This window comes from Panulirus ornatus, chromosome 7, assembly GCF_036320965.1.
Source record: "Panulirus ornatus isolate Po-2019 chromosome 7, ASM3632096v1, whole genome shotgun sequence".
Classification (NCBI taxonomy): Eukaryota; Metazoa; Arthropoda; class Malacostraca; order Decapoda; family Palinuridae; genus Panulirus; species Panulirus ornatus.
The window spans coordinates 35020754-35035827 of record NC_092230.1 but is presented as its reverse complement, the minus strand read 5'-3'; the positions used below and the strand labels follow the sequence as shown (position 1 = coordinate 35035827).

General features: G+C 41.7%; 1 protein-coding gene across 3 annotated transcripts in view; it reads right to left on the bottom strand.

Annotated features, from left to right (window-relative positions):
• Nucleotides 1-10212, bottom strand: part of LOC139749517 (angiotensin-converting enzyme-like) — a 61152-nt gene extending 50940 nt beyond the window's left edge. For 2 of the 3 annotated variants that reach the window (XR_011712985.1, XM_071663472.1), the window contains exon 1: nucleotides 9992-10212. Coding sequence is in view for 2 of the 3 variants with exons in the window: in XM_071663472.1 (XP_071519573.1) it covers nucleotides 9992-10050 (59 nt within the window). In the remaining variant the exon portion in view is untranslated. The remainder of the gene's footprint in view (nucleotides 1-9991) is intronic. The other variant, XM_071663474.1, reaches the window with a different exon arrangement.
• Between the last annotated feature and the right edge of the window lie 4862 nt (nucleotides 10213-15074).

Sequence of the window (15074 nt, the reverse complement as noted above, 5' to 3'; positions counted from 1 at the left end):
TAGCGTTAAGAACAGAGGACTGAGCCTTAGAGGGAATATCCTCACTTGGCCCTCTTCTTTGTTCCTTCTTTTGGGAAACTAAAAACAGGAGGAGAGGATTTCCAACCCCACCGCTTCCTCCCCTTTTAGTCGCCTTCTACGACTTCTTTAGACTTTGGGCATCGCCCGTCTTTGCCGTGGTAGACAGGGCAAAACATGCAGAAGCTGTTCCATTCCCATGATGATGGTGACAGTAGCACAGGAGGAGGAGGAATGTGTACCAACACTCCAGGTCGGTGGCGAGTACAACTCGCCCCCAACCATCCCCATCTCCCGCCCCGTAGTGACAGAGTGGGAGAGTCGTGTTACAAGGGTGTTAAAAGGAAAGCTGTGTGGGCGAACAGGTGGTTATGGTGAGGCAGTGGTGTGGAGCCCAGAGCAGGGCACACCGTTCTGGGGTCTGGATGAGAGGCAAGGAACAGGTGGACATTACTGGATGGGTCGATGGGACGGTCTGGTACGTGGATTGGTTCCTTCAACAGCTGGGAGGGGCCATAAACCTGCTGGGAGGGGCCATAGACCAGCTGGATGGGGCCATAGACCTGCTGGGAGGGGCCACAGACCTGCTGGGAGGGGCTATGGACCACCTGGATGGGGCCATGGACCAGCTATGTGGGGCTATGGGCCATTGGATAAGGTCATGGACCATCTGGGTGAGGTCATGGACCAGGTAGGCGACGTGAGTGATGCAGGGGAGTGTTTGGGTTGGTGACCTTCTGGGGTCATCAAGCCAGGTACTTAGGAACCAGAGAGGCTGGGGTCCCCCCTGCCCGGCTCAGTCACTATCAACACGCCAGAATAAAACCCGTCCAGCTGTGAGAGAGAGACATACACTCACGATGCACCACCCACATCATGCGGTGGATGACTCTCTGATGTGGACAGGTCAAGACCACTCCTGTGGGAGCAGGCGACGTGGCATAGGAGACCTGGGGAAACGTCTCCTCCGAGGGGATACAGTCCTAGTGTTATCACTTGATTGGTAACATGTACCGTGGGGCATTCACCTGTGTGTGTGTGTGTGTGTGTGTGTGTGTGTGTGTGTGTGTGTGTGTGTGTGTGTGTCAACTGCTGACAGTGTTTCCTAGTTCAAACCAATACTTGACCAACACACATAACCATACAAACCAACCAACACGACTTGACTTACTGTAATACACTATAAACCACCAACATCATTAACGTACACAGAATTATGCCCGAATCGAACACTGGCTGTGCGTGAAGAGGATGGGTGGTGGATGGGGTGGGCTTGGGGTTGGCAGGTTGGGTACGGCATAATGGGTGGGGTGGGGGGTCTTCACTAACGGGGGAAGGGGGTAGGGTTTGGGGCGTTGGGGGGGGGGGGTTATAGATGGAATTCTTTGTATTCCGGCGTCGGGGTGGGGGGGGGGGGGTCGTCGGCGGACCCTGCGGTAATGTTTTATTAGTTGTGTTAAAGTAGGAAGGACCAGTCCAGGCTGGCCAGGGCTGCTCTGACCCCGGCAACACACGGCTGCCACGCCCCGCAACACTACCTGGAAACCACACCACCTACAGCAGTGACACAGCAGTGAGAGTACTTATGACAGTGACACAGTGAGAGTACTTACGACTGTGACACACAGAGACGAGAGAGAGAGAGAGAGAGAGAGAGAGAGAGAGAGAGAGAGAGAGAGAGAGAGAGAGAGAGAGAGAGAGAGAGAGAGAGAGAGAGAACAATGACTGCAAGACATGTGTCGAAATCAAGTGATGCCGAGACAAGCGTCCATATTCAGTGGAGAGCCACACACGGTCGCACCACCATCAAGACACCACACATCAACAGTAAAACCTCCGGCTGCCAAACTCAGGTGAAAATTGCAGGAAGGGGGTCGGGAAGTACATGTCCCATTGCAAACCCCTCCTGCGTGTGGGTCTGGGGTATTCCAGCTGGGGGTCTGAACACTTGCCAGTTGCTTCCTGAATCAAAACTATGAAGAACACGAACAAGAACTAGTGTGCCCTCACAGACCTTATGTTCTTGGAAGTCATGAACGTTTCTGGGAATTTAACCCGCAAACGTTCTCGATGACTCGCATACCCACCTGGTGGAATAACAAACATTTCATGCAATGTATAAACGTTCTTGATGACTCTCATTTCCAACGCGGGATAAATACCGTTTCTTGTACTGCATAAACGTTTTTAACGTTAATCAGCTACCAGTGAATAGTCTCATAGGCTAACAAACGTTTATAGCAACTAACAAACATTCCTCGTGTCTAACAGCTGACCTGCTCTCTATGGGAAGTCCTTAGTTATTGGAAACACCCTACGTCAGCAACACAAGTTTCTGGGACTTGGTGATAAAGCTTTAGCAACACAAGTTTCTGGGGACTTGGTAACGCAACGTCAGCAACACAAGGTTTTGGTAACTTGGTAACAACACATCATTCGCAACACAAGGTTCTGGTGTCTCGTATACAGCCTCAGTTAACACGAGGCTGTGGGGACTTGGGGAAACTACGTCGGCAACACAAGGTTCTAGGTAATTGGTACCACGGCGTCAGCAACACAAGGTTGTGACATGTGCAAATCCACATGATACAGGAAACATATTAGTGCGTGAATCATTATCTAGTATACAAATCTTGTTCTGGTGCAAATAAATCTAAATACCCAACCAAACCCCTTGAGGCGCAGGTGAGAATAGGTTAGTGTGGCTCCGAGGTAATACATAATCCTAACCATGTTCAGGTAGAAAGATTCACAAAACGTAAAATAACAGTCAGCCTACTGTTGATGTAAATAATATTATCATGGTGATGACTGGAGTACTGCGACACACAATTTCATTCTATAGTAATTTCTCTTGAGGATTATGAAAACAGAATATAAGAAATGTAATAAAATCAAAATATTCTCAAAAGGAATCCATATTAGGGGATCTAACCCCAGGATGTGGACTTCCTTGGTACTTACAACTTAATTAACTTCCTCTATTTGTTTTGTGCTAACTCGACAGAAAATAATATGGCGGTACGATGTATGATAAGTGGCGGTCTCGACAATTCCCCGATATGAAGAGGAAGGAAATAATTAAAGAGAACAATTGATTTGGAGCGAGGCTCTGATAGCCAGCGTGTCTGTCGGCCGACGTAGGCTAAGCAACGCCCTCAGGAACATCGAACCCTGCTCAGCCTTCAGCTGAATACCATGAGGTCACTTGAGGAAATTGTCCACAATCTTCCTACAGACTATGAGAAAATAAAGTTATAGTGAGTAATGTTATAAATCTAATTATGAACTTAAATAATCATTGGTTTAGTTAATCAAAATATCTAACGTCAAAGTTTTTCATACCAATTATGCGTCTGTAAAGGAAATATTAAATTTGAGAAAAATCTAAGGTGTAGTTACAGTTTGAAAATTATGCCATTGATGTTAACTGGATAAACAACATGGAATCAGCTACAGGAACTGCACTTACAAAGTCTAAACACAACGATAACAAAAAAAATCTTTCTCAATATAACGAAACCAAGACCATTAATGAAGAATAATGAATACAGGACGGATGAAAGGAACTGAACTAATTCTCAGACAAGAAATTGGTTGCTAAGAAGCTGGGATGACATCCATATCAGTAGTTACAAGGGTGACAGGATGGGTCTGGTCCTACCTAACCGTGCATGCGTGAGGGTAAGCAACACTAACCGATACACCATAGAGGAACGTACTCACTTCACCCAACAAGCTCATATGCTTTTGGTATAGAGACGTGCCGCAGGATATGTGACTGGGAGACACCGCGTGCTCTGGAAATGTTCCTGGGTTCGAAGCCCAGAATGATAAGCCCAACAGACTCTGAGCAAGGGTGTATCATACAGGAACAAGGGCTCTATACATAGTGAGTGTGTGTTCTATAAAATCATCCTTAACACGTGAAGGAGGCGCTGAAAGATTTTTCGGCTGGTGTAGGTAGTTTGATGCTGACGGCCTCCATGACCCAACCAACCAAAGTTACGGAAAAAAAACACTCGCAAGTGAATGTTAGCCTAGCACCACGCCCGACCACCACTGGACTACACTGACATACTTACACCCCATGGAAAGTAAATAAATCGAATATATATAAAAAAAAATATAGAAATATTTTCTAACTTACTCCTGGGCTCCTAGAATGCAATATATACTTCAATCGACAGAAGCGAATAACTTCCTAAACATGCTTAGGGGAAAATGTGAGGGTCCGCCAGGCACCCTCTTACGACTTTCTCTAACCCACATCCTCTAGTGGGCCCCAACAGACAGGTTTGCAGTGGTCACACCTTTATTAACATAAGCAGATGTAGAGAAACATCGGATACAAACAGAGTATATCATCAATGTCTTACAGTCCCATGACCACCGATTGAATGGGGTTCCTGTTACATCGAAGCTGCAGTCCACTGAGAAGGGGGATTATGTACTCAGGAACGAGATGATCCTTGACTATTTCGTTCCCTTCACTAATGGTGACGCAACACTGCTGAAGGAGTTTTATCGCTCGTGTGCAGCCACCATATGTAAGATGTTCCCCCAAAAATGTACACATTTTTTCGTTGGTAAGAAAGGACACAATTTGATTATCAAATAATGAACACATTTATTTAATGATCACAATTTAACGTTTATTTTGCCGTAATTTTTCACATGTAAACACGATTAAAAAAAAAAGTATCTTACCACTTTTTGTGTGAAGCAATATGACACCACTGTCGAAGGATTGAGAAATTGCTTATTGGTCTGGGTTTACCGTGCAAGCCCTGCTTTCATATATATATATATATATATATATATATATATATATATATATATATATATATATATATATATATATATATTGGAAAGGATCACAATTTTGCGTGTGATCAAGATATTCCTACGAGTCCACGGGGAAAATGAAACACGATAAGTTTCCAAGTGCACTTTCGTGTAATAATCATATCATCAAGGGAGACACGAGAGAGTAATATGAGTCAGTTGATATACATCGAAGGGACGAAGCTAGGACGCCATTTGGTAATCATGCATGTTTGCCAAATGGCGTCCTTGCTTCGAAGATCTGGGAAAATGTGGGATTAAATAGAACGAATTTTGTACAACTATGAATATCTAATCCAACCCCAACCCACAATAATCCAACCTAACCTAAACTAACATAGCCTAGCCGCAGACAGGTCAGCTTTAGTTCAGTTTGAGCAAAACGGAACCAACAATTCTTAACTTATTTAAGTGGACAGAAGGATGGAGCGCTAGCAAACAAGAACTCGCGCTGGACGAGGATAACATTTCGTAAATAGCTACGCTCACAAACTCTCGTACGAAAAATTTTAAATGAACCGACATTGTGGGTGTAGCACGTCCTCCTCGTCGTTATTCACAATGAAATATTTTTATTTTGTCACACACAAACTTCCCTGACATGCACGACACCTGACAGTGAAATTCACATTTCCGTTACGCTATAAATGCCCAGACCCGAAGCGTCGACCCTGCAAGGCGATGATGGCCGATAAATAGAAATAATTCAAGGAACATCCAAAGCATTTTTCGCGGCAGAGGGGAAATAGAAGGTAAAAAAAAATCAATCGCCGCAAGTGAAATATGCCACAACGAAGGCAACTTAATTTCAGTAAATGCCTTATATTAAGCTTATTTTGCGTCAACAGATGTTAAAACCAAACCTAAATTGAATATAAACACTTTTCAACTGACTAGGTCGTAGGCTGTTGACAGCAGCTGTCCAAAATGGTACTACCGTCCGGACTGAGAAGTGTTAAAGTGGTGCTGCGAACCATCTTACACTCGCCATGTCAGAATTGCTGGTCTTACTTTCTGTCTCATCAAAACAGGACTACCGGGCTAGTCCTGCCATTTCCTCCTGACAAGCACCATACACCTACTCAAACCTCACTCAAGTTTCTAAAGTTCTCTTACCATCTTCCGTCTCCACCATCGTTTTTAAATGTAGTCATGACACAGTTCAGCAAACGTATACACACCTAGTCCCTAGCATCATGGGGTGCTAAGAATCTCTGGGTTCGTGTCTGACTCTACTGCCAATGAGAGGGAAGGCTCTAGCTGAAGTGGTACCGGACCATCCCACGACCTTTCCTTTTCAGACAGACCTGCCTCTTTTTCTGTTCACTTTACCACAATTCGTGGTCTCTCTCTCGTAACCTCTCTTCGGTTGAATATCATCTGTCAAGTACTTTGCCTATGTAACTTCTTTCTGTGACCAAACTGTTGAAAGATGTTTTCACATCCCACCATAATCTCCACTCAGAGGTGGTGTCTGTGCTAAATTCAACATCAACACACCTGTTGCATGCCTCGAGGACCCTGAGTCCCCAACTTTGATGTTTATATGGCTCCATGTCTGTCTTCCAACTTCCACACTTCCTTTGTTTCGCCTATTGCTCTCCTAATTCTAAAATTCTTATATCTTTCTTCGACTATCTTAAGTCTTGCCATGATACTGTGGCTTGCTTTCACCCACAAGTCGAGAGCCTCTGTCTAAAAGATCTGACCATTCATCACAGGGTATGGTTGAATTCCTCCCATACGGAGGGTGGAGGGGTTGAAGCCCTCATGTTCTCCATTCTGAGTGATCTTGAGCAAATTATCTCCCACCCTACCCATATTCCTGACCGCTGGGACCACTCTCCTGATATTCTAAAACTGTTTTTCATCTCTAATCCTTCGCGCTGTGAGTTCACAATCTCGCTCCATATCCTCAGACATCTTGAATCTCACAGTTTTCTCTCTGATCACCACTATGGCTTTCGTAAGGCGAGACCCTTGTGTACCAACGGCGTCTTAGCTCTGCCTCATTCTTTGTATATAAACTTACTATTCTAAGTCTTCTATCTCATTCTTGTATCTCCCCTGACGATGTGATTAATACACGAAAGTGCACTTGGGCTTACCGTGTTTCACTTTCTACGAGGTTGTCATCAAAAGCAGATCACGCGCACCAGTGTGACCTACTGCAATATATATATATATATATATATATATATATATATATATATATATATATATATATATATATATATAAACGCTACCGGACTCCGCCTGCAAGGAAAAACATCCCAAAGAAGAAATCACCTTCAACAAGGACACATCTTCGTCAGGGGACGGAAAGTACAAGTTCGTCGAGGACAGATTTCTCGCCCCAGACCACTGGTTCCTACCGGGGCTGTACCAACCCCCGAGGGGCGTCTGTAAAATTCAGTGAAGTGGTAGACACAACTGGGACGGCAGAGAATTTCAGGACTTGATCTAATAATATAATAATATTAATTTACCGGCATCCATCGCCTGACCTAAATACATCAGACTGACACTCGGTGGATACACGTGTTTCTACTGCTCTGAATTTGCATTTTTTACACTCTAATTAACATCGCCCTTTTCATGAAGGTTAATTTCATTTGATTTTCATCTCAATCTTGTGTTGTGGTGGCGTAAATAATTGGGGTGGGGATGGTTCGCAGGTAAGATGTTAATTGCTCATTCCAGGGCAATTATTTCTATGGTGGAACGTCATTTCATTAGCAAAGTTCAGTTTCAGTCGATCTCTACTCTCACTTGCTATTTTAGGGGGGAAACAAACAAACACACACACACACACACACACACACACACACACACACACACACACACTAACCCTACAAAAGTGATCTGTGTCATTTCTTATCAACAACGGAAATTCAGTTTGACAACAGGACGGTAACTGCTCCTTCAAACTAGTTAAACATTAAGTTTATTGATTCCGCTACACGCTCAGGGAAACACTACCGCACAGGGTAGATGTACGGTATGGTAACACTGGCAACAGCAGTCTAAGGCAGTTCAACTATCAACTCTCCTTGGATAACTTAACACCTCAGTCCACTTAACTTACTCAAGAATGTTAGTTCACTTTCCCTATTCTACAGATACCATTTTGCTTTTCCTCCTGAGGACTGGCTCCTTGTGTGTCCCCGCCATTAGCTAGACCACATAATACTGAGTGGTCATAGGTAACTCAAGGGTGGTTTATATCAGATTCTTTCCCTACATCGAACAGCTTTGGAGATCTTAACCTCCTCATGTTTTTCATAAGCGACTATGACATGGTCCTTTTTAGAACGCAGATTTTCAGATTCTTCCAAAAGCTTTGACCCCCCTCCCCCCCTCCAACTCTTTCTCTTAGAAAAAGCGGAAAAGTGAAAAATCTCAGCGTAATGTCTAAACTACCTAACCTTAAACGAGCACGAAAAAAGAAGCTGTCTCCTTCAGAAGGATGGAAGGATGCATCATGCAGACTTTAAAAGACAAATAAAGCAATCCTATCGAATTCTTCAGTATAACTGTTTCAGTAACAGCATACTACAAGGCATACGAGACTGCCAAACTGGTGTGTTCATAGACCTTTCTCTGCCTATACTAACGTGGTAAAGGGAACTAAATGACTGGGAAAGGCTGAAATCACTGAGGCTGTGTACCGTGAAGTGCAGACGGTAGAAGTAGATCATCTACACCTGAAAAATCCTGCAGGACATGACCCTAACTTACACTAGGCCATGACTTCTTACTGGCACGACAGACACTGTAAAATGCCACCATCTCTACAATCCACAGGTGCCTGAGGCATAAAATAACACAAAACATCCGGGTCCCGAGACGCTTCTACATCTTGCCCGCAACCAACACCAATGTGTTGCACAGTGGAGAAGTTTAAGAGTATCCTGTACATGTATTAGTGTACCTGACCAGTTAAGCCGTAGAGGATACGAGCGCCTGCAGGCCGCGGCTTCCAACAGCTTGGTCGACCTGCGAGCGACCTGGCCTCAAAGCGAACTTTTATCCGTGACTAGTGACACCAACATAATAAATGTATCTTGTGGAAGAAAGTAAAGTAATAATAATAATAATAATAATAATAATAATAATGATAATAATAATAATAATAATAATAATAATAATAATAATAAAAATAGTATGAATCATCATCATAATAATAATAATAATGAAAACTAGAATTCTAAGAAAATCGAGTAACAAAGCAGTAACCTCTTAACTAGTTACAAGAAATACCCCGTAGGAAAACTAGTAATTCATGAGGTATCTGGCATCTACGGATACCATTTATTTACTGTAAAGAACTGAACTAATACCATATAATAAGCAATTACTTAAGTGTGGGTAGTTATGAAGAGACTGGAATACAAGAAACCTAGTACTTACAAGCATGAGGAAGAACTAGCAGTAATCATAAGGAAACTATAGACTGACTAATCATAGACCTTTGGTAACTGAAGAGAAACTAATTACCCTCTGGGAAAACTAGTAATTTCCAGTCATACCATACCAAGTCGTTTACGGTAAGAAACTAATGTACTTAGTCTTAACGCGAGAAAATATTCGAAATGTGCGACAGGTGTTCAAACAGTAAATTTGCATCATGATTACTGCGGTGACTAACCAAATTTATGTAAGCAATGCAGTCACATTCATCACAGCAAAAGCACTAATACACATTCTTAATATAAACATCATCACAACAAACAGGAATGATTCCCTATAATAGACAGTTCTGTGAGCATTTAATAAAGTCTTTAGTATTTTAGGTATCAGAGAGATTCTTTCACAATATTCATGTTCTCTTCTATGTCAAATTTCACATAAGATCGTCTTGGCAATACATGTCATACACTGCAATTACAATTAACGCTAGACTTAAACGTTTCCAACAATAAAACGTTTCTTCGCAACAGTAATATTATCTACCTGAGAAAGAACTCCTAGTGGTGTTTTCAAGTCACGCTCTTACCTTCCCTTAACGATGACGTTTCTGTGGCCACGATGAATTATTCAAAAGGATACTAACACAACTGTGGGAATATTCAAAGGAGGAAAATGTCTAATGCTTTCCACATGTCTGTCACTCTTTACTAACCTGTCCAGTGCTCGAGCCAGAGCGCACCATAGCAGTATTACCAGACACAGGCACTTCATTCTTCCGCAGTTTTTACAGAGGTTTCTTGAAACTGTGTTAAGTCCGCTGCTCACAGAAATTTCCTACAATTAAACAGGTTGTGGGATGTGGGGTTTAACGACTGTTAAAGACTCCAGCATCAGGGATACGGAACCAGCCACGTCAACGTTTCCGGCTACACTGAACCATAAATTCAATTCGTTTCTTGTAAGATGACGCTCAGTTGCCAGATTCGCTATTTCTATTCAGGAGTACATGTGGATATTGATGGCTTTGTACTTCATATGGTACGCTAGTCTTACGATTTTATCGTCTGAATATAGAAGTATTAGAGCTTCAATTTTCTTCCAAATTAATCATAGATAAAACTGCACAAACAGAATGTACAGAGACAAGAATAGAACGAGTGGGTAAACCTTTACGTGAAAGGTAAAAGTTGCCAATCAATATATATATATTTTGATATAGATTTCGCTTCCACCTGACTATGAATACATTGTTTACGATGTAATAATTGATTATATAATATGTTCTGTTGCAACAAGGTAATCCCTCCCGAAAATCAACCCACACGTAGAACAGAACAGCCCCTGACCTATCTTTTTATAGTCTGGGGTAATTTTGTAACAAGAGAAGGTACATAATTCCCGCCGCCCTAATAAAAACAAGTAGCTGAATATAAAACATCATAAAACATAAACGAATTAATTAATGAACAAATGAGTTCGTAAACTTAAAAAAAAAACCTCTCCCCCAAGCAGTGGGGATATGGGAAGAAGCATGTGGATTACCAAATTATCTCGGTATATGTAGATGGCGTAGACATACACATAGTGTACATGGTCTTAGAATATACTTGAACACTTACTTGCGTGAGGTGTAAAAGGTTTACTAACTAATGGCTTTAATGGCCTTGTAACTAGCTGATGGGCCTCATGCTCAAACCAATTAGGTAGCATCTGTAATTACTTTGCATGTATTTACTTAAAGATCCTGGTCACAGTTTAAGATGGTGTATGTTTTAATCTTGATAAAAGGTTATGATATGGAATTACGCAGATAATTTTGAGGTTGACTTCATCCATAAGAACAGAACATTCCTATTTTCCTTCACAATATTCTGAGATACATAATGTGTGGAAAATAGATTAATATGAGTGACATTCTACCTGGCCCTCCCAATACCTCCAAGAAAGAGTCCTACGCAGCCTCTCTCTCTCTCTCTCTCTCTCTCTCTCTCTCTCTCTCTCTCTCTCTATATATATATATATATATATATATATATATATATATATATATATATATATATATATAGGTCAGGAACCCAGTTTATTGCCCACTATCGAGGGAAGAACGAACAGTGAATTGCGTGTCGACTGACCACGCTAAAACTGGCGCCGATAAGCCCATGCATACGTCATGGTCAGTAACGCTAACCACGTAGGCACACATGCACACGTGGCCCTCCGTGGTCTCCGACCACACCTTATGACAGGTCCGCCCAGGGCCCACATTTGTTCTAATCCTGGATGAGGGAGTCGGTCCACAACCAACCTAGGTGTTCATCCTTCCCTCGGGGTTGGTCGATAGATAAGTACCTAGTCTGGGCTGTTATGTGTGTGTGTGTGTGTGTGTGTGTGTGTGTGTGTGTGTGTGTGTGTGTGAAGACATGGCAAATAGTGTAAAACTCTCTCTTCCCCATGACACACAAAGAGTAATCACATGTGAATAACACGTGGCCTCCGGTAAACCACCAGCTGCATCGAACAGCTCGCTGGATCATAAGACCTCAGACAGCCTGCGTTCCAGCAGGTCTGGTATATACAAGTTTGGGGAAGGGGCGAGGTTGGTGTGAAAGTCTCGGTTCGTTGTGATGATTGTGGCAGTTCTGAGGCATCCAGTCACAGTTAAGTAGAACGATATCTACTTTCAGATCCCCAGAGCGAATGCCAGGAGTGTTGCCAACCTCAGTAAACCAAAATTTTAAGATATCGTACATTCAAAGGTATACCAACCATTAATATATAAGTGTAACTGTGAATGAATGATACATGGTAAATTATTTACAACCATAAGTCGACACTGACAGCTGTTTATTCCACTGATTTTCTGGATAGATCCTCTTTGTGTGCCAGTAAGCGATATGACTTATTTTGACATTTTGGGGAACATTTGAAGAACTTCAGATATGGATGGATTCAGGTAGCAGAAAGTATCAGGAGACAAGGCAGTTGTAACTAGAGTAGAGAGGATAAGGGCGAGAAAATATGTAGTGCCTGGGATCAATATCTTCTTGGTCGAAGTAACCGAAAAACAAGATCAGAAGTTAACACAGTTAAATAAGGAAATACAGAAATTGAGGAATCAAGATCAAGATGATGAAAAATGTCATGGGATGAGAGAGAACTAAATGAGTATGAAAGAAGATTAAGTTTCGTGGAGAGGATTCAGAACGCACACACCCAGAGGAAAGAAGAACAAGTCAGTGAAAAGCAAATGAGGCCAAATAGGTCTTGGCTAGATACAGTCTGTTCAGCTAGAGGACATGCAGAAGGGCGGGATCTCGGCAGCTGACCAGCAGACACCACAAGGTGAACGTAAACAAATTTCATAGCTTACAGAAGTTTAGAAAGTTTCATAATAGTATTGAACGTTCCAGAGTGTAGAACTACCTCCCCGTACTTTATGAACTGATTGCTTCGTATGTACATATATATTTCTGATGTACAGTTTTTTATGTGAAGGGCAGTATACGAAGACATTACGTTAGATGTGCTATATTGTACTATACTGTATGTGTATTCTGTTTCACTGTATATACGATCTAACGAAATGCACTTTTATTGGCATTTAACGTAATAGTTTGAACTTCTACATAACATTTTGTAAGTAACGTATTGCAAAACACTATTTGTGTCTTATGTTTATGATCAGTTCACGTAGGCTGCACATGTACTTAGTGTAAGGAGAACATGACGTTAGATGCTGGAGCGAGAACATTCGTCTGTTGTAATTTCATTATCGTTCCCTTCTCATATATTCAAATATAATTTCCCACTATGTTCTTTACAAACGGTACACTTTTTCTTCCACAGAGTAATAAGGTCAATATGAGGAACAGGTTAAGACAAGTGACAGTAGTGCAATCAGAGATGCGAGATCATCTTCGAGTATCAAGAGAAAGGTATGGTAGATCAATGAAAGGAATCAGATTCTCGAGCAATACATACCATTGAAAATCATTTATACTTGCCCCTCCATAAATAAAATGTTTTTCGGAATGTATTATACCTAAAGCCAGCTTGAAGATGTTAAATTAAGAAAAAAGTACTCATTTTCTTTTATGGTCTTTTAGAGAAAACGTAAAGCATTAAGAGCTAACTATAGGTATTTTCTTGTTTTACCAACAGTGTCATTAATATTCATATCAATGACACTAAAATGTCAATGGGTGTGTCCTATGTATACATTCAGATGTGAAACGTGTATAATCCATGAAGTATACATTATATGAATACATATTCATATGAAACCATCTGTTTACCCAGTACAAGGAGGAAGTTTTACAATCGTTGGGCCCAACTCTTGAGCCTCCAATACTATCATACAGCTTTTTAAACTTCTCTAAGCTGTCCACATTAACAGTTTTATCATTCAGTTGATTCCATTCGTCCAACATTCATATACGGTGGTATAAGAATAATCATGGGCATCTTTTTCATGAATTTCTTGCTTCATATCATATTATGTCCTCTGGTTGTAGCATTCCTGCATATTTCGAAGAATTGTTAATCGTCGACGTCACAATAGTTTAATAATTCAAAAGTTCCGATCAGGTCATCCCTTACCCCTCTGTTTTTGATGGTGGGTAAATTCCTTGTTATTCAGCTTTCCTAATATTGATATCACCTCTGTTGTCTTCCTCTGACTTTGTCTATTCGCTCTCTGTGTTTCTTTAGGTGCGGTGACTAAACATGAGAAGCATATTTCAGTTTTGCCCTAAAGTAGGATGTGAATAGTTTGCTGAATATTTCCATATCCACGTATGTGAAAGCTGTTCTAATATTTGCTGGTAGACAGTTTGCCATCTTTACCATTCTCCTAAGGTGGGATCCTGGCGACAGGTGAGTGACGATGTCTGCTCCCAAGTCCCCCTCACACACACAGATTCCTGAAGCTTATTACCTGATATATAATATTAATTTCCAGATCATCTTTCCATGCATCTCATCCTCAAGACTTAGCGTCGACTCAGGTGGAATATCGTCCATCATGTTGTCTCAGTTCGACTCTGGAGTTTGTTTACGTTCACCTTGTGGCGTCTGCTGGTCAGCTGCCGAGATCCCTCCCTTCTGCATGTCCTCCAGCTGAACAGACTGTATCTAGCGAACACCTTATTTGGCCTCATTTGCTTTTCACTGACTTATTCTTTTTTCCCTCTTGGTGTGTGCGTTCTGAATCCTTTTCTCGAAACTGGATTTTTTTTTTTTTTATACCCATTTACTATTCTCTCATCTCGTGACACCTTTCATGATCTTTGTGAAATTTACCCATTTTTTTTTTCAGAACATTCCAGATAGATTCAGTGCTGATAAGTTGATATAGAATTTTCTAAAAGTCTCCAGTAATATAGATAGTAGTTAGAGAGGAGAGGAAAACATTGTACATCTAGATTACAATTTCAGAGTTGCAGCTGAGGAGAGAAACCCACACTACCCCAGTGAAAAAGAACCTCAACGACTTGATCAGAGATTTTCGTCTCACAAAGTCCACTGCCGAGCTTTTGACGCCTAGGTTCAAGCAGTGGGTCTTCTTGTGCTATGTTACGCCTGTGTTTATATTGTAGAGGTAGACGAGAAAGCGTAACTAGTCTAGGGAGTATGATTTCAGCTGAGTGTATGTCTGGTGTGGTGATGTTTGTGAGTGTGGCGCGAGGGTATATGTACACTGCTTGTCGGGTCATTTCTAGCATGTGTGTGTTTTGACTTTGTTGTGTTAATAGGCGATAGAGGGATCCGTGAGTGCAGATTGTTAGGTGGGAATC